Source organism: Ailuropoda melanoleuca, chromosome 1 (assembly GCF_002007445.2).
Source record: "Ailuropoda melanoleuca isolate Jingjing chromosome 1, ASM200744v2, whole genome shotgun sequence".
Classification (NCBI taxonomy): domain Eukaryota; kingdom Metazoa; phylum Chordata; class Mammalia; order Carnivora; family Ursidae; genus Ailuropoda; species Ailuropoda melanoleuca.
The window spans coordinates 55,539,304-55,565,638 of NC_048218.1; the positions used below are offsets into that span (position 1 = coordinate 55,539,304).

Consider the following 26,335-nt stretch of genomic DNA (forward strand, 5'->3'; position numbering starts at 1 on the left):
GCTGTGCTCATCACAAGTGTAGCTGCCATCTGTCACCATACAATGCTATTACAGTACCATCAACTGTAAGGCCAAAGGGTTTTTCAGTTTACACTCCCATCAAAGTGTGAATGAATTGTGTTTTCTACATTATCTTCACCAAATTTGGTATTGTTTGTCTTTCATGTTAGTCATTCTGGTGCATGTGTAGTCTGGGTTTTAATTTACATTTCTTTGATGACTAAAGAAGTTGAGCATCTTAAATATGTTTATTGGTCAGTTAGACATTCTCTTGTATGATGTGCAATTCATATGTCTTGCTCAATTTTTGATAGAGTTGTCTGTCTTTGTCTTACTGATTTGTAGAATACAAGTCCTTAGTCATATATACGCATAGCAAACATCTCTTACTCTATGGGTTCTCTTTTTACTTCTGAATATGTATCATTTGATAGACTGCAGTTATTAAATATTAAAATAGGCCAATCTTTCACTTCTGATTTTTTATCATGCCATATTCCTCAAAAAGGAATAAAGCATCAAATAACTGTTGATGCATACGCCCTACTTAAGAAATCGTTCGCTACTCCAGCCGAATAGATGTTCTACAATACTTTTTTTTGAAGTGGTATTCTATCTTTCACATTTACATTTTTAAGCATTTGAAATGGATTTTTGTCTCTAGTCTTAGATGGGAGTAAATATATAATTTTTTCCACATTGATATCTAATTTACACATCATCATTTATTGGAAAGATAATCTTTTCCCCACACGTATGCATTCTCTGTTCCATTTGTCATATATATCAGATGACCATATATGTGAGGGACCATTTCTGACTCCATTTCATTGTATTTCATCTATTTCCTTATCTTTGAATAAATATCACATTGTATTACTTTAGCTTTATATCTGGATAGTAAGTCTCCAGTTTATTGCCTTGGCTTTTTTAGAATCAGCTTGTCAAATCCAGAATTAAAAAAAAAAAAACCTGCTTGAAATTTTATTAGATTTGCATGGAATCTAAACATTAGCTTGAAAAGAATTGACATCTTTATGGGTTTTTTTCTTAACTATGGTATGATATATCTTTCCACTTATTCAAGTCTTTATTTTTTTTCAGATATATTTTTTAGATTTCAGTAAAGAGGTCTTATATATCCTTCAGTGGATTTTTTCCTATGTATTTCTTTCTTTTTACCCAGGGAGGCTATTGTAAATGGCATTTTCAATTTTTTTCCATTTGTTTGTTGAAGATATATAGAAATATAATTGATTTCTTAAAAAGACTTTATTTTTTAAAACAGTTTTAGGCTTATTTTCTCAGAAAAACTGAGAAAATAGTACAGTGTTCCCTTATACCTCTTGCTCAGTTTTCCCTATTATTAACATCTTACATTAGTATGGTACATTTGCTATAATTAATAAATTAAATTCGATATATTTTTCATAACTAAAGTTCACAGTTTAGTCGTATTTCTTGACTTTTAACTTTTTTTGTTTAAGGATCCCACCCCAGACACCACGTTACATTTATTTTTCATGCCTCCTTAGGGTCCTCCTAACTATGACAGTTACCTCAGAATTTTTCTTGTTTTTGATGACCTTGACTGTTTTCAGGGGACTAGTCAAGTATTTTGTAGAATTTGTCTGATCTTTTTCTCATGCCTTGACTTCCTGTTATGGATTTGAGGGAGGAAGACCACAGAGGTAAAATGCCATTTTAATTACATCATATCAAGTGTACATACTATCAACTCTTATGTCTACATAAGATACATTTATAATACAGTTAGATTTTCAGGTTTCAGTCTGCACTCCTTGGCATCCCCAGTCTTCTAAATAATTTTTTTAATTGTATACATTAAGGTTCACTTTATGTGCTGTAAGTCTCTATATGTTTTGACAAATGCATAACGTCATTTATCAGCCGTTATAGTATCATACAGAATAGTTTCATTGCCCTAAAAATCCCCTGTGTCTCACCTATGCAACTCTTCTCCCTACTCCAAACCCCTGGTCACCACTGATCTTTTTGCTGTCTCTATAATTTTCCTTTTTCCAAAATGGCATGCTCTTGGAATCACACAATGGGTAGGCTTTTTAGCTTGTTTTCTTTCACTTAACAATATGCATTTAAGGTTTATCCATGGGGTGTGTGTGTGTGTGTGTGTGTGTGTGTGTGTGTGTAGTTTGATAGTTCATTTTTTTTCATGGCTCAATAATCTGTTGTATAGATGTACCATAGTTTACTCATTCACGTATTGAAGTCATCTTGGTTGCTTTACATTTTTGGTGATTATGAATAGGATGCTATAAACATTTACAAGTAGGTTTTTATGTGGATATAAGTTTTCAAATCAATTGAGTAAATACCTAAGAGTACAATTGCTGGATCCCGTGGCAAGAGTACGTTTAGTTTTGTAAGAAACTGCCAAACTGTCTTGCAAAGTAGCTGTACCATTTTGCATTGCAATTGGCAATGAATGAGAGTTCCTGCTGCTCCACATTCTCACCAACATTTAGTATTGCTTCTTTTTTTCTTCCCATTCTAATAGGTGTGTAGTGGAATCTCATTATTGTTTGAATTTGCAATTTTCTAACAACAAGAGATTTCACACATCTTTTCACGTGCTTATTTGCCATTTATAGATCTTTGGTGACGTGTCCATTCAGATTTTTTGCCTATTTTTTAAATTAGATTGCTCGTTTTTTAAATTGTTTTTTGATATATTTTGTATACAAGTCTACTATGGCCTGAATGTTTATGTCCCCTCAAAATTCATATGCTGAAATTTTAACCCTCTAAAGTTATGGTATAAGTAGGTGGGGCCTTTGGGAAGTGAGTAGGTCAGGAGGGTAGAACATTCATGAATGAAATTAGATTATAAAAAAAAAAAAAATCCACAGAATTTCCTAGTTCCTAACACCATGTGAGGACACAACAAGAATTCTATGATCCAGAAAAGAGCCCTCACACAACCATGCTGGCACCCTGATCTTGGATTTCCAGCCTCCAGAACTGTGAGAAACAAATTTCTCTTGTTTATAAACTACCCAGTTTATGTTATATAGCAGCCTGAATGAATTATGACAAAGTCCTTTATCAGATATGTGTTTTACAAATGCCTCCTTGCAGTCTGTGGCTTGGCTTTATATTCTCCTTACATTGTCTTTCACAAAGCAAAAGTCTTTAATTATAATAAAGTCCAACTTGTCAAATTTTTCCATTCATGGATCATACTTCTGGTATTGTATCTAATAACACATTACCAAACCCAAGATCACCTAGATTTTGTCTTATGTTTTCATCTAAGTTTTGTACTTTTGCATTTTCGTTTAGGTCTATACTCCGTGTTGAGTTAATTTTTGTTAGTTAGGGGTCTGTATTCAATTTTTTTTTTTTAGCATATCAATATTGTAGTGGGTTGAATAGTGCACCTTCCCGCCTCCTCCCTCCTCCCCCCACGTCTTGTCTATCTGGAATCTCAGAATGTGATATTATTAGAAATTGGGTCTTTTCAGATAAAGGAAGGATCTCAGGATGAAATCACCCTGGGTTAGGTGAAAGAGTCCAAAACACCTTGATTTAGGACTTCTGACCTCTAGATCGGTGAGAAAATAAATTCTACTGTTTGAAGCCATGAAGTTTGTGGTAATTTGTTATGGCAGCCCTAGGAAAATAATTAGACACTCAGTTGTCCCAGTAGCATTATTTGTCAAAAAGTCTATCATTTTCCCCATTGAATTTCTTTGCACCTTTGTCAAAAATCAGTTGACCATATGTATGTGTGTCCATAGCTGGACTCTCTACTCTGTTCCATTGATCTATTGGTCTGTTCTTTTGCCAATTCCACACTGTATTGATTACTCTAGTTTTAGAGTAAATTTTGAAGTTAAGTAGTGTCAGTCCTTCAACTTTGTTCTTCTCCTTCCATATTATGTTAACTATTCTGGGTCTTTTAGTTCTCTACACAAACTTTAGCAACAGTTTGTCAATATCCATAAATAACTTGCTAAGATTTTAATTGGGGTTGCATTGAATCTACAGATCAAGTTGGGAAGAAGTGATATCTTGACAATATTGAGTCTTCCTATCCATGAACATGGAATATTTCTCATTTATTTAATTCCTCCTGGATTTGTTCATCAGAGTTTTATAATTTCCTTCATAATAGATCTTATACTCATTGTTAGATTTATACCTAAGTATTTCATTTGGGGGCTGCTTATTATGTAAATGGTATTGTGTTTTTAATTTCAAATTCCACTTGTTCGTTGTTGATATACAGGAAAGTGACTGACTTTTAGATAATCACCTTGTAATACTACAACTTTGCTGTAATTGCTTCTTAGTTCTAAGAATTTCTTTTGTTAATTCTTTCTGATTTTCTACATAGATGATCATATCATCTGTGAAAAAAGACAGTTTTATGCCTTCCTTTCCAATCTGCATACATTTTATTTATTTTTCTTGCCTTATTGCATTAGGAAGAGGTTTTAGTATGATACTGGAAAGGAGTGGTGAGAGGGGACATCCTTGCCTTATTCCTGATCTTCAGTGGGAAAACTTCGAGTTTTGCTAGGTGTAAGTTTCTGTAGATATTCTTTATCAGGTAAAGGAAGTTCCCCTCTATTCCTAGTGTACCAAGTTTTACTATGAATTGGTGATGGATTTTATCAAATGCTTTTTCTGAATCTATTGATATGATCATCAAATATGTTCTATTTTAGTCTGCTGATTAAATAAATTACATTAGTTGATTTTCAAATGTTGAACCAGCTTTGCATACCTGGGATGAGTCTCACTTGACCATGGAGTATATTTTTTTAAATACTTTTTTGGATTCAATTTGCTAATATTTGTTTAGGATTTTTGCATTTATGTTCATAAGAGATATTGGTCTATAGTTTTATGTTCTTGTAATATCTTTAGCATTTTCTTTTTAATTCTTTTTAAAGTTTCCATGTTTATGCTTACATTATCCATGCGTTCTTACATGTGTCAACTTTCCATGAGAGTCTTTCCTATATTAATCATAGCTGATTTTAATTCCATCTGATAATTTCAAAATCTGTTATATATTTGAGTCTGGCTTGGACACTTGCTTTGTCTCTTCAGACTGTTTTTATTCTTGGCTTTTAGCATGCCTTATAATTTTTTTGTTGAAATCCAGACCTGATATATCAGATAATAAGAACCAAGGTAAGTAGAGCCTTAGCATGGGTTTTATGTTAATCTGGCAAGGATTTGGGTTGTGTTTACTGTTTATTGTAAGTCTAGGTATCAAGAGTTTCAAAGTCGCGTAGTTTTTTTGTTTTTGTCTCTTCTGCTGATATTGAATTTTCCTAAGAACTCTTTGTTAGTAAAAGTCTGGGACTTGCAACCATTTCAGCTGTAATCCATTGTCATTATATTGGAGCTCTATTGATGTGGTGATGAAGAGTTGGGAAGGGAAGTATTTTAAAATCTTATGTTTAAATTTCACTCTTTTGGTGGGCCTATGACCTTTGGCTGTGACCTTCACAAGTTTTCTTACTTTTTTCCTCCTCCTTCTCCACCTTAGATAAGACAAGAAAGCTAAAGGGAACCAGAGTAGGGTTGTTGTCCTTCTACCTATGTAAGATAAGGATCTGGTAAACTCTTTTCCCTGGAGAGTAGGTTTTTCTTTAACAGAAAGTGGCCTGGGCTTATTTCAACATGGTTACTTTCCCCTTCCCTTGCCAAAGATATAAGGAGATTTTTTTCGGCTCTTCACTATAGGAAACTAGAGCGGATCATGCTGGTGAAACCTATGGAATTTTAGGTCCTCCCTAAAACTGGAGCCCTGACGAGTTCTTCACCCTCAAGCTCATTCATACTCAACCTCCAGAAATTCATCAAAATTATCATTACTTGTGTTGGTTAATTTATGTTTCAATATTTGTACTCAATAAATATTTATTGATTAGGTAGTGTATGCCAGAGACACTTTTAGAAACTACTTATGAATAGTGAAGAAGATAGGAAAGTTCATTTTTTAGTGGGAAAGAGACACATATAAAAAGATAATTATAAAACAGAGAGGTAAGTGCTATGATAGAGGTAAGTCCAAGGTAGTATGAAAGTACATTTCTCTTAATTCATACTGGGTTTTATTTTCAGATTTTCCACACATAATAAAATATAAAAATAATAAAACAGCTATATTGGGAGAAAATGTGACCATCTTCTGCAATTTAACAACTCCAGCAGATGTTGTGCAAATTACCTGGCAGAAGATTCAAGGTTCTTTGCCACAAAATATTGGCACATATAGCAGTATATATGGAGAAAAGATCCTTCCACCATACAGAGATCGACTGCACTGTAAAGTCATCGAACCCAATTCTTCATTCATAACTATCCGTGAAGTAACATTTGAAGATGAAGCCTGCTACAAATGTCTATTTAATGTGTTCCCACATGGCAGCCATGGTGGACAAATCTGCCTTAATATTATAGGTATATCCATGTTTTATGTAGAGTCAAAATTTGGGGGAATGTGGTCTTTCAAGGTTAAGGTCCAGAGAAAGAATGTTAGAGAAGGAAAGATTGTAATAGAGGTCACCCATGCTTTTGTTATCCAGAAGAAAAAAAATGGAAGCCAATGATAGTTACATGACTTTTCCATTTTCACACAGTGCCAGACCAGGCATAAGAGTTAGGTCTTCTGACCTCTCATCTAACTTTTTACACTGCACTGATTTTAATCTGGTGGATCATGCTCATGAATGGCATCAGAATTTTCATTGGGAAAGAGAGGAAAAGAAACAGAGAGAGTGGAGAAAATGAAAGAGGAAAGAAGACTTAAAAAATAAGAATTAACAAAATGTTGAAGGACTAGTGATAGTATCATAATGTCCCCTCATTATTTTGCTGGAAATTTAAAGTATTGAAGGTTTATAGAAGGTAATTTTAAGGTTGAATGAAAATGGAGCTATTAAGCATTTCTCTTAAACTGGAGGATAGTAGGTGTAAGAGATGGAATTGTGAGGTTTTGCAAAATTTGAGGAGAGGTGTCTGAAAGGGACACGTTTCAACGTTTTGTCATCATATAAGTATTTGGGGAAGTCTATCTTTAACACCTTAGAAATCTGGTATGACATATTTTTTGTATTTAATTTTGTGTCTCCTTTTTTGTCTCAGCTGTATCTGAATTAAAAACTGAACTGCAGTCCAATCTTGACTCTGAAGATGTTCTTAGATTTATTTATTCAGCTGTGGGAAAACCTGTTCCTCAAATATCTCTTTTCCCATCACAAGTCTTGATTAATCCACCAGAGGAATACCTTGCTCAGAACCCAAATGGCACGGTGACCATCACTAAAATGTACAACATCTCCTTGGAGACTGTGAGGTCGCTAGGTCTCCAATATCTCACTGTGCGCATGGATCATCCTCTAAGGAATGAAGAGAAGATTGTCCCTTTGTCAGTCAAACAAGAATGTAAGTAGAAGAAATAGTAAACAAGGGGAAATGTGTTAAAAATTCATATCAGAAGTGTGCAGTACTCATCTATTTTTAGAAATGTTAAGTCATTGTGATACATATGCGTGGTTAAAAGAATCAAGTGATGAAAACATTCTCTATCACCGTTCTGCCTCCAAGGTTAACTGTTCTTAAATGGCAAATTTTTAATTGATCTCCTTTAACTGCTTTCCACTGAATTTCTGCCACAGTCAGTGAAGACCTGGTTCATTTATATCTCCTTCAAACTTTCCTCCTGCCAATATAGTTCCTTTCTTCCCAGTGTAGTTCTCTTGCTGATTACCTCTGCGACCTTCAACAGTGTGGTAAAACTTACTTGTGTTATCACCATACAAAGTCTCTCTTAGATGCCCACTTTTTCTTGCTTATCTTCCACCCAAGCTTGGCCAGTTGTACCCTCTGTTTCAAAGCCATAGTTAAGCAAGGTATGAATCTCTTTAAAAATTTAAGTAATAATTTAAATATATTTATGTTTCTGTATTTATATAGTACAATTTCCTATAACATTTAAATAATTGTTTTTATATTTCACCTAATCTTTGACACTGGAGCATTTTTCTCTATTTATTTAGTGTAAATACTGGTATATTTGGGTTTTCACCTACCATCTTACTATTTGTTTTTTATTATTTGACCTGTTTTAGGTCCCTTTCTCTCTCTTCCTGAATTTTCTAGGGTTATTTATTTTTGTTTCATTTACCTCCTCCATTAATTTGTTAACTCTACATTCCTGTATAGTTTAAGTGGTTGACTTGGAGACTGCAACATACATCTCTTGACTTATTAAAGACTAATATAATTTATTACTTTTACTACTTTTCAGATACTGCAATGAGTTTTTATGAATTCCCAGTCTCTGTGCTGTCATTTTGTGCATTTCATTTCATTTATTCATTTATTTATTTAAATTTTTGTTTGTTTGTTTGAATATAGTTGACACACAATGTCATATTAGCTTCAGGTGTATGTTTTGTTCATTTTAATTCTTTACATATATTTAAATGGCAAAAATATATTATTGTTGTTGTTCCTGTTATTCACAGTAATATTCTTTTAGATTTATCCTTTCTGTTGTTTTTTATTTCTTTGCCTAGCTCAAACTTTTATTTTTCTTCTGCCTAAAGAATTCTCTTTAGTTTTTTCCTTAGTGAAGATGTACAGATGGCCAATTCTTTTAATATTTTTGGTCATAAAATGTTTCAACTTTTGAAGTACATTTTTACAGGGTTTCTGATTCCAGTTTTAGTTTAACCACCTTTCTGCCCTCAGATCTTGTAGAGTATTCCTCCATTGTCTTTGATCATCCGTTGTTATTGCTGAGAAGTCAAATGTCAATCAGATAATAGTAATAGTATATATTACTATATCTTCTCTTTGATAATATCGTATCTTCTTTTTATCCTTAGAGTTCTGAAACTTCCTAGTGCTATTTTTAGGGTATTTAATCTTATTTTTAATACTTCAATGTAATTGGCATTTGGTGAGCTCACTCAATTTGGAGGCTCAAATCCTTCAAATCTGAATATTCTCTCATTTCTTTGAGAATTTCCCACTCGTTCACTTAACTTACTCTCTTTTATAAGCCTCAATGAAGTGGGCATTAAAACATTTCAACTGACTTTTATTTTCTTCTTTTAAAAAATATGTCTCTTTTTCTTTTCTTCGTAATATCAGGGAGATTTTTAAAAATTAACTTTAAACCCTTTCATTCAATTTTTCCTTCTTTTGACAATCAGGTTTATAATTTTGAATTGCTTTATAACTTAAGATTAATTTTATAAATTAAAATTGATTTAATTTTTTTTCATACCCAGTTTTTCCTGATTTATGAAAGTAATATCTTATCAAATCTATCTGGGAATAATAATTCAGAAGTGTTGTAATTATCTTCTCTTTCTTTAATTATCTCTTCCACTCTCCCCCTGACCCACTACCAACTGTTATTTATTTATTTATTTATAATTTTAAGTGAGTTCTATGCCTAATGTGGGGCTTGAACTCACAACCCTGAGATTAAGAGTCTATATGTTCTACTGACTGAGCTAGCCAGGTGCTCCCTGTCATTTTAATTCTTTGTTTCTTTTACTCAGTCTTTCTCATTTTGACTACAAGCTTTATTCAAAGTCTAGTGAGCCCTGACTGGAGGATTATAGAATCTTTATTTGGTTAATTGTATCTTATAAAGAGTGACTTTTGTTTATAGAAAGCAGGCTGCTGCTTTCTACAGTTAGCCAGCAGACTCCAAAAGCCAGAATGCAGAGGACCTGTTCTCTGGGCCTCTGACCCTCTACCCTAGTTATTTCCGGTATTTTCATTAAATTACTTAACTGCCCCTTCTTCTCTCTCTCTCTCTTTTTTTTTTTTTTTTTTTTTTTGGCTGAGAGTTAAGCACACCTGGCTCTCCAGAAATGTGATTTCAGATATGGAAATGGGTGCTTTCGACTGTTTTAAGTTTCATTCTGTGATTCTCCCCTCCTCCTTTTGCCCTCTGAGTTCTAATGCTCTCCAGGTTCTGCAGGGCTGTCTCTGCAGGTGTAAGCTGCTCTTTGCATTCATGAGCCTGCAGCTTCTCTCATCCTACACTTTCATACGCTGTTCCTCTATCCATTTTACATCTTTTGTAAATTTGTTGAAATCTCTTGCCAATGAAGATCACTCTTCTGTTTGTTCTTCATTTAATCATTTTATTTTTGTTACTATAATTTTAATGAAGTCTTAGGAAGGAGTGGAGGTAAATATTTTTGTTATGTGTATTTCTTGAAACTGAGGTTAATCAGCTCCTTTTTTCCCCAGAAAATTTCCCCAAATCATGAGATTAGAATATGCCCCTTGAATAACATATGTACCTCCCATCAATCTTTTAGCTGGATTATTATGTTAACTTCACTTCTCACTGAGCTACAAATGTCTGTAAAGAAGTAACTTATAAATTTAGAAGAGAATTCTTCCTTGCTTAGCTTTGCAACACATATTAGGCATATAAATTCCTGATTCTACTGAAATCTTCTAGAGAGCCTTTATTCCCATGCTTTATTATTGCTGACTTCAGGGCTCTGTTCACATTTTAGGCCCATTCAGCCTCCTTCTCCCGTTCTGAATGAACTTTGTAGTATCTCATTGAAAAAGAACATAGTTCAAACTAAAAGCTGAGACAAAATGATGTCTGAACAGTCAAAAATAAATAGCACAAGTTTTCACGCATGGATTTTCCTAATAGTATCAGGGAAGAAGTAATTGCTAGCAAGAATTTCTCTTCAATGGTAATGAAAAATTGAAAGCAGCAAATTAAAAAGAAGTAAGAGGTTACAATGAACAGAAAAGTGACCTCAATCAGAAAGAGGGCCTCAAAATCTACCAGAAGCAGACCTAAGAATACAGAAATGCACAATAATCCATTCCATTTAATGTAAGTGCACATTTCCTTGAGGTCTATCCACAAAGTGTATAGGTTCATTTTTATATTATATCTAAGAACTAGCATTGATAATCATGATGACCTTTGGTTAAACTTATGTTGCAATGAAAAACGTAAATTATATTCAGAAGTCTACATAAAAAGAAGTGGATTTGCAATACAATTTAGGAACACCATGGTCAAAATAGCTGCTACAAGGTGTTGATACTTAAAATTTCATAATATGTTTTTTTCATAAGACTGCAGGCTCTAGTATCAGACAGAACTGAACTTGCGTCCCAATTTTGCCACTTAATCGCTATGTACCTTTGGGCAATTTTCTTAACATCTCAGAGCCTCTGTTTTCCCATTTGTACCTAATAATCGTACTCACTCAGTTGATGTAAATAATCTTTATGAGATGCTTATCACATTGCTTAACACATTAATCTTAAATACTAATTATTTTCATTATAAATTTATTTTCTGAGGTTTTTACAGATTCTTTGAAAATTCCATTTTAGTAATTGAGTACTATTTCGTTGTGACTATATTTTTCTTAAACATTTTCTTTTGTTGACTACTATTTAGGTGGTTTTATCTTTTTCTCTTATACTTGAGTGTTGTAAAATGGTATTAAATATTGTCTGTCTTCAATTTGAATACACATTAGTGTATTCTTTTATAAAATTGATTATGGCAGATAATCTCATAGTATCAGTTTGAATGTCAACAAAGCAATGGCAAATCAAAAGAGCATTGATGATTTAAAGTGCCAAAGTGGCAGTGCGATGTGTGGAAATGAAGTCTAGTCACAAAGAACACGTTTGTGGTTTGTGTCTTTCAGGTACTTTTGGTTCTTCTTATATTTGGTTGCGTACAGTTGGTCCATTCGTAATTTTGCTATGTGTTTCATTGGTCATTGTCCTTCTTTGGAGAAAGAAAAAGTAAGTTGCCTTACTACCTATGATAGGTCTCAGTCTGCTGTCTCGAGGGTGCAGGTCACAGGCAGTTTCCACTTGTTTTATAGGGACCTTAGGGATGTCGGCTTCCTGATTTTTCAGCCTGCCTTCTGGGCAAGGGGCCTGCCGTGCTGATTAAAATACGGCTAGTTTTAAATATGAAAAAAAGGCATTACAAGGCCTTTGGCAAAATTTGTCAGGGAAAGAATGATGATGGAAAACTCTTTTCCATTTACTTAGTAATTCTTGCAGTCAGGAGTTTATCCTTGGTCAAATGATGCCCTACTTGGGATTGTTATAAAGGTAGGCTGTTAGTCATGTATGCTTATGGTAAATTGAGCTTAAGATTCTTCCTTTAGAGTAGGTTTTGAAGGGGAGAGCATGTGAACTTCAGACGACTGGTGGGAGGGGATCCACTGCGTGGTCAACAAGGCTGAGAGTGGAAGCTTGAGATAACCGTACCTCACAAAGCCACAGTAAGATGGAAGTGGTCCTACTTTACAGGACTAATGTGATAAAATACCTGTTTATTTATTCAACAAATACTTCTTGAATGCCTATATTGCTATGCACTATTCTCAGTGAAGACAATACAGACACAACTAAGACAAGTTTTAGAAGCAGATGTCTCAATAGGAAGAGGTGGTCAATGAAAAGTTACAAGGAAACAAGAGAACACTGAGTGGTGATATACACTATTTAAAAAATAAAGCAGAACAATGTAATTGAAAGAGACTATGGGACTAGTTTATATTAAGTGGTCACTCTAAGGAGCTGACATTTAAATTGGGACCTGCGTAAGAAAAGAATTGCGAGTGATGTTCCCAGAGAAGAGTATTCCAGACAAAAAAGGAAGAGTTATTGTAGGTTCCAAGGTGGGAATGAGCTTGGTGTGTTCCAAGACAAAATGAGGTCAGTGTGCATAGAGCAATGATTTGGAAATAAAGATGGGGTTTAAGATAGCTAAGGCCCTCAGGCCTTGAAGGGTGTTTGGGATTTTTACTACTTGCAATACCAATCTATTGAAGTATTTAAAACAAGGGGGTACAAGGATCTGATTTACACTTTAAAAAGATCTTTCTCACTGGAATGTGGACAAAGTTTCTTAGATTTCAAGAATGACGAAAGGAGGATTTTAAAGAGGTGATTGCCGCAGTCAAGAGTGGAATCAACAGTGGTCTGGACTAGGGTGGGAGCACTGGGAATTGAGGAATTAGGGAGAGGTTTAGGATGACAAGATTTGCAGCTGGATAGATGTGGGTAAAGGGAAAAAGGAGGAAATTATCTTGATGATTCTAAACATTCTGGCATAGATCGAAGAAACCTTTTATAAATGGGGGAAAATTAGAGGAAGAACAAATTTTGAGGGAGGATCAAGAGCTCTGTTTTGAACAGGTTAATTTTTAAATGCCTATTTGACGTCTGGGAGAATACGTCAATTGTATATGAATCTGGAATTTACAGAGCCAATGAGGACAGAGGTACAAATTTGGGAGTGTAGTGGGTATGTTCTTCAACAGGACAAATCGTAAGTTATGACTCTCACTATTATAGGGTAGAAATAACCTTCAAGTTCTGTTAATGGAGTATTTTTATGTTGAATTAAGCATTGAAGATATTTTGATCAATCTCTAGAGAGATCTGAACCTCCCAATTTTTTATTCATAGAATACTTTTATGATTTATTGCCATTAGGGGGAGTGTTTGGGCTGTCTTCATCTTATAGATCTATCAATGTCCTCATACCTATAGGTCAGAGAATGCGTTAGAATCCACGCCCCAGCTGAGACAGCCCGATGTGGAATCCTTAATGAGCCACTCTCTTCCTGCACACAGGTAATTGGTAGGTGTGTGATTTTGCTGTCATTGTACATACTTCAAATTTAAGACTTAGCCCTGCATATTAAATCATCCATTTGGCAGCAGCAATTACCATTTCAAAAATAAAAGGGAAACAAAGATTTGTTTATATAACCCAGTTTCATGAACTAGTGGGTTCAAGTGAAATTGTATTAATATTAATGACTGAATGTTTCTATTTGTTCCCTGATTCAGGACCCCTCTAACCAACACCAGTTGAACGACTGCTTTGATTTTGTTTTTTGGGTTTTTTTCTGAGTATTAATATGTATGAGCATATCTTCATATACTTCTTAGCCATTCAGGCTTCCCTTTCTGTGAGGTTCTTATCTATATCTTCATGTAATTTCTGGTTTGTTGTCTGTATTCGCAGAAATTCTTTATATTCTAGATTCTTTATGTACTAGATAGTGATTACTTCTCCCTATTTGGCACCACTCTACTAAATTTCTCAGTTATATCATTAAAAGAACATAAATCTTTAATGCTTCAATGTTGTTAAATCCATCAACTTTTCACCTGACAGTTTGAGTTTGGGGACCTATTTAAGAAGTCATCGTTCACGTAAGTTCATAAAATATAATCATATTTATTAGCTTCATATTTTTCTATTTCATATTTAGGTCTTTCAACCTTTGTACATAATGTAGGAATGACATATATTGTTAAATGTCATCATATAACAAGCCAGATTTCCTAACATCTGTTATATACAATCCATCCTTTTCCTTATTGATGAGCTCTGTTTTTAGCTCTCTCAGGTAGAGAGTTTTGTTCCATTGTTTAATTTTTTGTTTCTTCATGATTATATATAGTTTATGATCTTTTGTTATGATAAAATGTGGTAGGGAGAGATCCCTTTTTGTGTTTTTTAAAGAGGTATCTATTCAGGGATACACACACACACACACATTGTGAAATAAGTTTATTTCATTAAAAAAATATAGCTGGAATTTTGGTTAGTCTTACATTGAATTGATAGATTAATTTAATTTAGAGAGCATTGATATCTCTACAGTGTAATTTACTCCACCCATAAATATGCTATCCATTTATTCAAGTCTTTCTGAATGCCTTTTAGGAAAGTTTTAAAATTTTCTCTCTGTAGTGTTTGTGTAATTTTTGCTAAATTAATTCCTTGGTACTTTTACTTTGTTCACTATGATGAATGGCATCTTAATTTTTTAATGAAATTTTCTAGCTGGTTATTAGTGATTTAGGAACAGTTCTGGATTTTTTAGGTAAATCTATATTTGGAAACCTTGCTAAACTCTTTTATTAATTAAAAGTTTTTCTGCTTATCTAAAAGTTTTCCATGTAGATAATCATCTCTTGTGCACTCAATGACATTTTTGTTTCTTTCCTTCTAAGCCTTAGACCTCTTTTTTATATTAAATAACATCTTGCTTTTCTGAACTTAAAGACTGTGTTTTAAATTTCACTGACTATGATATACGTTGCAGTGTTTGGCTATTAAGCATATTATCAAGTTTAGGAAATGTTTTAATATTTCTATTTTCTGTCTTTTTATCATATGTCGACTGTTGAACGTAAGAAGTAATTTTGTATCTGTTAATATAGTCATATGAATTTTCCACAGTAATCCATTAATATGATAAACTACGTTGTGAGATATATAGCATTAAACCATTCTGGGAATTTTTTTTGCTTATACTTATAAATAAAACAGGACAATACTTTTCTTTTTTTTTTTTTTTAATTATCTTTCCCTGGCTTTGAAATGAAATTTTCAAATTAAGGTTTTGAAATTGACAGTAGCCTCAGAAGAAGAACTCAATCTTTTAATAGTTCTCCATTTAGGAACATGTGTATGAGATGGCTGTTTCTATTCCTTCACAATTATCTGCGTATGTGGTTTTTTTTTTTTTTGTTTGTTTGTTTGTTTTGTTTGTTTGGTCAGGGGAATTCTTTGATTTCAGCTTAGTTGCTTTCAAAGTGACTGGCTTATTAAATTATGAAATTTTATGCTGATTTTTATTATTCTTTTCCTAATTTTAAATTTTTTTATAGTAAGAACATTTAGCGTAAGATCTACACTCCTAACAAAATTTTTAAATGTACACTATGGTATTGTCCATTACGGGTACAATGCTGCACAGCACATCTCTAGAACTTACGCACATTCCTTAACTTATGCTTATTGGTTAGTAGCTCTCCATTCCTCCCTTTCCCCAGCCCCTGGCAACCAGTGCTTCACTCTTCGATTCTATGAATTTGATTATTTTAGACACTTCAGATAAGTGGAATCATGAAGCGTTTGTCTTTCTGTGACTGGCTTATTTCAGTTAGCATAATGTCCTCGAGCTTCACCTGTATTGTCACCTGTTGCAGAATTGCCTTCTTTTTGAGGCTGAGTAGTATTCTATTGTATGTAGACACATTTTCCTTACCCATTCATCTGCAGATCAACATTTAGGTTGTTTCCCCATCTTGCTATTGTGCATAGTGCTGCAATGAACATGAAAATACTAATATCTCTTTGAGGTCCTAATTTCAATACTTTTCCTTAAATATCCAGAACTGGGATTGCGTCATATGTAGTTCTATTTTTAATTTTTATAGAAATCTCCATACTGTTTTGCACAGTGGCTCTACCATCTTGCATCCCCATCAGCAGCGAGCAAGGGTTCTTATTTCTCCACATCCTCACTGACATGTGTTGTCTTTTGTTTCTTGTTTTATTTGTTTCATTTTGTTTCTTTCTAGTTATTAGCAAGTTTTTTTTTAATTGAAGTACAACTGACATACAATATTATGTATTAGTTTCAGGTGTACAACATGGTGATTTGACAATTCTATATGTTACATATGCTCACCACAATACATGTAGCTACCCTCTGTTATCATAAAGTTATTAGCATATTATTGATTATTCCCTATGCTGTACTTTTCATCCCTGTGGCTTAATTATTTTATAACTGGAAGTTTGTACCTCTTAATTCCCTTCACCTAAATTTGCCCATTCCCCCACCCTCTTCCCCTCAGGTAACTATCAGTTTCTTCTCTGTATTTATGAATCTTTCTGTTTTTTGTTGGTTGGTTGGTTTTGTTTTTTAGATTCCACATGTAACTGAAATCATATGGTATTTGTCTTTTTCTGTCTGACTTATGTCACTTAGCACAGTACCCTCCAGATCCATCTATGCTGTGAATGGCAATATTTCATTCTTTTTTATTCTTTATGGCTGAGTAATATTGCATTATATATATATGATAAATAAGATGTGATTAATATTTATATATATCTATATATGAACATATATATGAATATATATATATATAAATTAACAATACTAATTCACAGACATGCTAAAATTAGTCCACGAATCTCCTTTATGGGTAACCCAGGTGCTTTTCAAACTGCTGCTCCTGTGCCAGGTCTCAGAGTGATGCAGTGTGCTGGCCCTTTAAGAGTCTTAATTTCTAGATCCCTCCGGCTCTCCCCAAATTAAGCCCCACCAATTTTCAAAGCTCCTGCAGTTAAGACCTGCTGATTTTCAAAGCCAGATGTTAGTGTTGCAGGATTGCAGGGCAGGATGAATCTCCTGGATACAAAAGGGTAGAGTGAAGCGAAGGTTTACTAAGTGAGAGTGAGAGGAGAAGGGAAAGGAAAAAGCTCTCTAGAGTGAGAGGAGTCCCAAATGGGTTGTCACTGAGGCCTTTTAGTGGCAGTCTTTTACTGAAAACAGACTGGGAAGCTTGTGGCTTCGACGTCTTGTGCTGCCTTGGTTTGTTCCCTTATCTCTTGTTCTGCTTTGTCTCAGCCTCTCCACTTGCCAGGAATAGTTTCCAAGGTTAGTCAGGAAAGTCAGGGGCCTCCTATCTCTCATACCTATACCTTAACCCCTTCCCTACTCACAGGACGGGACCTGTGGGCAGAAAGAGCTATACTGGGACTGTGAGCAGTGACTGATCTTATACTTTTTTTTTTTAATGTTTTATTATATTATGTTAGTCACCATACAGTACATCCCTGGTTTCTGATGTAAAGTTCAATGATTCATTAGTTGCGTAACACCCAGTGCACCATGCAATACGTGCCCTCCTTACTACCCATCACCGGTCTATCCCATTCCCCCACCCCCTCCCTTCTGAAGCCCTCAGTTTGTTTCCCAGAGTCCATAGTCTCTCATGCTTCATTCCCCCTTCTGATTACCCCCCCTTTCTTTATCCCTTTCTTCCCCTACTGATCTTCCTACTTCTTATGTTCCATAGATGAGAGAAACCATATGATAATTGTCTTTCTCTGCTTGACTTATTTCACTTAGCATTATCTCCTCCAGTGCCGTCCATGTTGCAGCAAATGTTGAGAACTCGTTCTTTCTGATAGCTGAGTAATATTCCATTGTATATATGGACCACAACTTCTTAATCCAGTCATCTGTTGAAGGGCATCTCGGTTCCTTCCACGATTTAGCTATTGTGGACAATGCTGCTATGAACATTGGGGTGCATATGGCCCTTCTCTTATACTTTTTAATTAGTGGGGGTTAGGGATAACTCAAGTCTCTAAGGAATCTGGAAGGAAGGCTTTCAGGACCTTGAGGGGCCAGCTGCTGCCAAGCTAAGGTTACTTTCATTTTTATTTATTTATTTATTTACTTATTTTTAAAGATTTTATTTATTTATTTGACAGAGAGAGAGACAGCCAGCGAGAGAGGGAACACAAGCAGGGGGAGTGGGAGAGGAAGAAGCAGTCTCACAGCGGAGCAGGGAGCCCAATGCGGCTCAATCCCAGGACCCTGGGATCACGCCCTGAGCCGAAGGCAGATGCTTAATGACTGAGCCACCCAGGCGCCCCAAGATAAGGTTAATTTTAAACATGATCTCACTGATAAGGCAGAATTTAAGAAACAAGGCAGAGGATCATAGGGGAGGAGAGGAAAAATGACATGGAGACAAACCATGAGACTCTTAATCTTAGGAAACAAACTGAGGGTTGCTGGAAGGGAGGGGGCAGGGAGATGGGGTGTCTGGGTGATGGACATTGGGGAGGGTATGTGTTGTGGTGGGTGTTGTGTAAGACTGATGAATCACAGACCTGTACCCCTGAAACAAATAGTACATTATACGTTAATTAAAAAATAAAATAATAGGGGCGCCTGGGTAGCGCAGTCGTTAAGCGTCTGCCTTCGGCTCAGGGCGTGATCCCGGTGTTCCGGGATCAAGCCCCACATCGGGCTCATCCGCTGGGAGCCTGCTTCTTCCTCTCCCCACTCCCCCTGCTGTGTTCCCTCTCTCGCTGGCTGTCTCTGTCACATAAATAAAAATAAAATCTTTAAAAAAATAATAATAATAAAATAAATAAAATAAAATAAAATAAAATAAAATAAAATAAAATAAAATAAAATAAAATAAAATAAACATTAAGTCACTAAGGCAGCCAGGAGTTCCTTGGGGAAGGTCACGCTTTGCATGTTTCAGGTATCTGTCAGTGAGCTGCAAGCTGAAAGGGGATTTTAATTTAAGCTGCGTTTCTTTTGCTTTTGTTTCCCACTTCATTATGAGGCTTCATCTTCCCTTCCCTGTATCAGAGCTTGGGGTGCCTGACGTGGGGCTTGATACCTTGCTCCTTGGGGAGGATCTCCGCCCCTGTGATACCCCTTCTGCTTGCAGGTCACCATGCTAGAAGTTTGGTTCCTGGCTGCATCTCTGCCTTTCCCACCCTTTTCAGTGTGATGTCTTTATCTGTGAAAAATCTGTTCCACCAGTCTCAAGTTGTTTTCAGAGTGAGTTGCATCACATGTAGTCATTGCCTTGGTGTCAGAAGGAGGAAATGAACTCCGAATCCTCCTATTCTGCAATCTTCCCCCACTCCCCTGTCTCGTTTCCTTGATACAGCCATCTAATATCTCCTTGGGGTATTGATTTGCATCTCCTTGATGATTAATGACATTGAGCACTTCTTCACATACCTACTGACCATTTATATCTTCCTGGGAGAAATACCTGTTCAAATCCTTAGCCTATTTTTTAGTTGGGTTATTAGTTTTTGGCTATTGAGTTGCAGGAGTTCTTTATATGCTTTGGAGATAAACCTCTTTTTTTTCCCCGAACTGAGGCTTAATTCTGCCACTAACTAGCTTTTATTTTTTTTACTTAAATTCAGTTAATTAACATTGAAGGTATTATTTGTTTCAGGGGTACGGTCTGTGATTCGTCAGTCTTATAATACCCAGTGCTCATTACCTCACGTGTCCTCCCCAATATCTATTACCCAGTTACTCCCTCTCTCCACTTCCCTCACCTCCAGCAACCTTCAGTTTGTTTCCTGAGATTGAGTCTCTTATGGTTTGTCTCCCTCTCTGGTTTCATCTTGTTTCATTTTTCCTCTCTTCCCCTATGATTCTCTGCCTTGTTTCTTAAATTCCACATATCAGTGAGATCATATGATAATTGTCTTTTTTGGATTGACTTATTTTGCTTAGCATAATACTCTCTAGTTCCACCCATGTCATTGCAAATGGCAAGATTTCATTTTTTGATGGCTGCATAATATTCCATTGTATACACACACCACATCTTCTTTATCTATTCATCTATTGGTGGACATCTGGGCTCTTTCCATAATTTGGCTGTTGTGGACATTGCTCCTATAAACATTGGGGTGCAGGTGACCCTTCAGATCACTACATTTGTATCCTTGTTGTAAATACCCAGGAGTGCAATTGCTGGGTCATAGGACAGCTCTGTTTTCAACTTTTTGAGAAACCTCCATACTGTTTTCCAGAGTGGCTGCACCAGCTTGCATTCCCACCAACGGTGTAGGAGGGTTCCCCTTGGAGATTAACCTCTTATCAGTGAGATGGTTTGAAACTTTTTCCGGAGGTCAAATTATCTTTTATCACTAGCACTGGTTAATTTAAAAACATACCTGAAAAGATGCCCTAAATAAAATGAAAACTAGTTTTAGAAACTCATTAGGCCAGATGATGTGACTGTGAGTGAGAGAAGTAACATGCAGAGGCTCAGGGCAATGAACCATGTACAAGGGACTGGAGGACCACAAACACTTTGAGCTTGAGTCAGACCTTTAAGATTCATGTGGAGAATGACCCTGAAAGCCACCAAAAGTTGTTGCCTACCCTGGAGCTGCTTGCCCGTGTGTATCTGAGTAATTGTTTCCTGTTCCATAGCTCAAATACCTGCAAATAGGGTACAGTCTTAGATGCGTTAATAACAGTGAGAAACCAATATTTGCATGCTTGTGATGAATTTTATGTCTCCTAAGGACTCCTGAAAGTATTTCTGCCCATCTGTAGACTGCCCTTTCAGTCTGTTGTTTCCTTTGCCATGCAGTAGCTTTTTACCTTCATATAGTCCCATCTGTCTATTTCTGTTTTTTGTTGTCTGTAATTTTGTTGTCATAGCCATGAAATCATTGCCAAGACCAACCTCATGAAACCTTTACGCTATGTGTTCTAGGTTTTATAGTTTCAGGTTTTACATATAAGTCTTTAATCTATTTTGAGTTGATTTTTCTGATGTTGTAAAGGAAGGGTCCAGTTTCGTGCTCTTGAATGTGGATTTTTAATTTTCCCAACATCATTTATTCAAGAGATGAGCCTATCTCCATTGTGTGTTCTTGACACCTTGTAAAAATTGATTGACCACAAATGCGTGGATTTATTCCTGAGTTCTCCAATCTATCCCCTAGGGCCATATGTCTGTCATTATACTAGCTCTGCACTGTTTTGATTGCTATAGCTTTGTACTATATTCTGAAATCAGAAAGTATGATGCCTCCAGCTTCATTCTCCTTTCTCAAGATTGATTTAGCTATTAATGGTTTTTTGTGTCCCATGTGAATTATAGAATTGTGTGTTGTTCTTAACTTCTGTCAAAAATGCTATGGGAATTTTGATAAGGATTGCATTAAAAACCCAACTCTATTCCTTAAAGAGCTAGAAAAAGGGAAAAAAAACTGATCTTAAAGTTAGTAGAAGTTGGTAACAAAGATTTGATCAGAAATACATGAATTAGGGGACGCCTGGTTAGCGCAGTTGTTAGGCGTCTGCCTTCAGCTCAGGGTGTGATCCCGGCAATCGGGGATCGAGTCCCACATCGGGCTTCTCTGCTGAGAGCCTGCTTCTTCCTCTCTCACTCCCCCTGCTTGTGTTCCCTCTCTTGCTGGCTGTCTATCTCTGTCAAATAAATAAATAAATAAATCTTTAAAAAAAATACATGAATTAGGAAAAAAGAAACATAACAGAAAAAATTAACAAAACGGAGAGTTGGTTTTTTGAAAAGATAAACAAAAGTGATAAACCATCAGCTAAACTAAGAAAAAAAGAGTGAAGACTCAAATAAATAAAATCAGAAATGAAAGAAGAGACTGATGGCATATAAATTTTATAAGAAGGGTCATAAGACACTATTATGAAAAAGTATACACTAGCAACCTGGGCAACCTAGAAGAAATGGATAAATTCCTAGAAACATCTAACCTCCCATGATTAAGTCATAAAGTAGAAAGTCTGAATCGTCCTATAACTAGCATGGAGAGTAAATCAGAAATCAAAAACTTTCAACAGAGAAAAGGCCAGGACTATATGGCTTCACTAGTAAATTCTACCAAACATTTAAATGAGAATTAATGCCAATGCTTCTCAAACTCCTTCAAAAAAATTGAAGGGAAGGGAACACTTCCAAACTCATTTTTTGGTTTTGTTGTTTTTTTTTTTTGCAGTTGACTTTGCTTTGCTTTTTTTCTTTTCTTTCTTTTTTTTTTAATTTTTAAAAATTTTTTTTAAATGATTTTCAAACTCATTTTTTGAAGCCTGCACTACCGTGACATCACAGCCAAAGACATCATAAGAGAAACAGCTCTTCCCCCCAATATTCCAACAAAAATAGATGCAAAAATCTTCAACAAAATACTAGCAAACTGAATCCAACAGCATATTAAAAGGCTCATACAGGACGACCAAGTAAGATTTATCCCTGGGATGCAAGGATATTTCAACATCTGAAAATTAATTAATGTGATACACCATATTAACACAATAAAGAATAAAAAATCACATGATCATCTCAATACATGTAGAAAAAGCATTTGAAAAAATTCTAAGCACTTTCATGATAAAAACTTTGAACAAACGAGGTACAGAAAGAAGGAAAGTATCTCAACATAATAAATGTCATATATGAAGAACCCATAGTTAACAACCCACTCAACGGTAAAACGGTGTAAACTTGACCTCAATGATCAGGAAGAAAGCATGAATCCTCACTCTTGCCACCTGTGTTTAACGTAATACTGGAAGTCCTAGCCAGAGTAATGAGTGGAGGAAAAAAAAAAAAGGCATAGAAATCAGTAAAGAAGACATAAACTGTCCCTGTTTGCAGATGCCATGATGTTATATGTAGAAAATCCCAACGACTCCACAAAAAACTTTTAGGACAAACAAGCAAATTCAGTAAAGTTACGGAATAAAAAATCAACATACAAAAATCAGTTGTGTTTCTACACACTAAAAATGAACTGTCTGAAAAAGAAATTAGGAAAAACAATCCCATTTACAATAATACCAAAAGGAATAAAATACTTAGGAGTAAACCTAACAGGAGGTGAAAGACTTGCATACTGATATAAAACATAAATGAGGGGCACCTGCCTGGCTCAGTTGGTAGAGCATGTGACTCTTGACATTGGGGTCATGAGTTTGAGCTCAAGCTGGGTGTAGAGATTACTAAAAATAAATAAACTTAAAAAAATTAATGAAGGAAATTTTAAACGGCACAGCAAACGGAACAATATCCCATAGCCATGTATTGGAAGACTTAATATAGTTTACGTGTCAGTCTTTAAATTTTTATGACCAACTTGTCATTTTCAGAATTATATACATTTTGTGTTTTCAAATTGATATGAATGTTCATAATATTGTCTTATTTTTTCTATTCGTTATGTCAGTTCTTCTCATATTTCATTCTATATAGTTTCTTTTTTTCTAATTTTCTTAGTACTTTTTTAGAGGGGGGGAGGGTCAAAGGGAGAGGGAGAGAGAAAATCTTAAGCAGTCTCCACAACCAGCACGGAGCCCCCAGCAGGGCTTGATTTCACAACTCTGAGATCATGACCTGAGCCGAAACCAACAGGCAGACACTTAACCGACTGAGCCGTCCAGGCACCCCAATTTTCTTAGTAATTTTTGCCATAAGTTTGTTCAATTAATTTCTAGAAAAAACTTTTTCTAGTCATTCAATTTTGTTCCTTTTTATTGATTTTTGCCTATAGTTTTATCTACGCTTTTTACTTCATTGAGTTCACTGCTTCTTTTGCTCAACATTGGTATGTGATAAGTATAGTTAAGATGATAAGTTAGCTCTAACTGGTTCTTTAGATTTGTCCAAGAATTTTAAATGTCATTTTTCCCTTGTTTGCAAAATGTTAAATTATGTAAGCGCATTTTTTCTTTTTCAAAGAATTTTTAAAGTAATGTTTATGCTTCATAATTTTTAAAGTAATGTTTATGCTTCATAAAGGGTTTTTTCCCCCTCCCTTGCTCACTCTTCTATGTTCTAGGTTTCTATTTTTTGTGTTTTTAACCTATTTGTATATGTTGTAGTTACTGATATAATAGGACGTCTTTTCCATTTTTAACTTTTATATCATTTTAGTTATATTCTTTTTTCTCCCCTGCTGTTATGAGGTTAAATATTCTTTTGTTACTTTGATTTATATTTTATGCTTATTCTTCTGATGTTCTCTCCTAATTTACTAAGGACAATACTTCTCTTTATTTTATAATGTCAATTTCTTAAACATATATATCTTGCCATAATTCTCACCTACCTCTCATAATCCCATTTCCTCCTTCCATGTAGGTTTAAATTATTCAATTATTTTTTTATAGAGATACAATTTGGGGGATCTTGCTTTTTGGGGACAATTATAAATTTTGATGAATTATTATTCCTTCTATATATCTTTCTATGTTGTGTCCTCCTGGATTAATGTTCCTTTTTCTTAGAATACTTTTTTTGAAAGTGTTTTCATGGAGAGTTTGGATGGAATAAATTTTATAAGAATTATATGCTTTACAGAAATCTTTTTTTTAATCCTATAACTGTACAATATTTTGTTCATAAAATCTGGAACAGAGTCTTTGAGTAGATTTAAAAAATTTAGGTCCAGCAAAATATCTGACACTTGGGGGAAAAAAAAGAATAAAGAAGGATTAGAAATAAAAGGAAAAGATATATCTGGCAAAAATAAAAAATAATCTAACAAAATGGTATACGTATGTCCACAAAAAGCCATGTATAAGAATGTTTATAGCATCACTATTAAAAATAACCCTAAACTGGAAAACAAATGTCCACTAACAGTAGCATAGAGAAATAAGTGTGGTATACAGTATTTACAGAATGGATAGTCTACAGCAGAGAGAATGAATGAATCACAACTATATGCAATAGCAAGGAAAAGTACTTCAAACCTACTGTTGAGTGAAAGAACCCAGATACAAATGAGGACATAGTCTCTGATGCCATTTATATGAAGCATAGCAAGAGGCAAGCCTAGTCTAGCAGGTTAAAAGTAGGACAGTGGGGGGGGTGGTGGTGACAGGATCTGGAGAGCTGGGAATGTGCAGTTTTTAATGTGCTTCCGGCTGTGTAAGTAGGTTTACTCTATGACACTTCAAGTTGTATACTTGTGATGTTTGCACACTCCTCTACAAATGATACATTTGATGAAAAAAATTAAAAAAAATAAATATACTTGTATAGCAATGTTCATAAAAGACGATGTGGAGGGGTGCCTGGGTAGCGCAGTTGTTAAGCATCTGCCTTTGGCTCAGGGCGTGATCCCGGCGTTATGGGATCGAGCCCCACATCAGGCTCCTCCGCTGAGAGCCTGCTTCTTCCTCTCCCACTCCCCTGCTGTGTTCCCTCTCTGCTGGCTGTCTATCTCTGTCACATAAATAAATAAAATCTTAAAAAAAAAAAAAGACGATGTGGAATTCAAAGTTATTTTTCTTCAGTATGAGAATTAACTCATTGTCTTCTGGCACCTGGCACTGCCTTATGACATTTAATATCCCTTTGATCCTCTTTCCTTTGTGTGTCTCTCTTCATTTTTGAAGTTTTTAAAAAAATTGTCTCCTTAATTTTCTTTATTTGATCTTCTTAATGTCACTATGCTATGTCTAAAAGTTGATTTTCTTTTATGTATCCTGTTTGGCAGCCCATGAGTCATTTAATCCTTTGATTATGCGTTGTCATGTTTCTGTTTGTCTGGAAAGGTGCAGTCATTCTATTATATTTTACAGCTCTAGATTTTTAGGTCCATGGATCCTTAACTAAAAGCTCTTTCCAGCACCTTGTCAGAGGGTGGTGGTAGAATAGGAAGATTTCAGGAGATGAGTAATTCATAGATCTGTTTCCCTCTCTCTCTCTCTCTAAGAGCCAAGAACTCTGGAACTTGTTAAAATAAACCAATCCTCCTCATCAATGCAAGTGGAAGGAAAGTCCACCCAATAAGAAGACAAACAAACAAACCAGGCACTCTGAAAGAAGAGATCATTACAGAATTGATTGCCTGAATACAAAATTTGATTCCAGATAAAAATAAATGTGCATTTGTTTTTTAAAGGTGTCT

The 26,335-nt window shown here is 35.1% G+C and overlaps 1 protein-coding gene across 3 annotated transcripts in view; it reads left to right on the forward strand.

Moving 5' to 3' along the window:
• LOC109489317 (OX-2 membrane glycoprotein-like) overlaps positions 1–26,328 on the forward strand; it is a 29,096-nt gene extending 2,768 nt beyond the window's left edge. The window contains exons 2-6 of one of the 3 annotated variants that reach the window (XM_034658302.1): positions 6,127–6,465; positions 7,150–7,449; positions 11,733–11,832; positions 13,600–13,690; positions 26,141–26,328. In XM_034658302.1, the coding sequence (XP_034514193.1) occupies positions 6,127–6,465; positions 7,150–7,449; positions 11,733–11,832; positions 13,600–13,687 (827 nt within the window). In that variant the 3' untranslated portion in view covers positions 13,688–13,690; positions 26,141–26,328. The remainder of the gene's footprint in view (positions 1–6,126; positions 6,466–7,149; positions 7,450–11,732; positions 11,833–13,599; positions 13,691–26,140) is intronic. The other 2 variants (XM_034658296.1, XM_034658308.1) reach the window with 2 other exon arrangements.
• Positions 26,329–26,335: the final 7 nt, after the last annotated feature.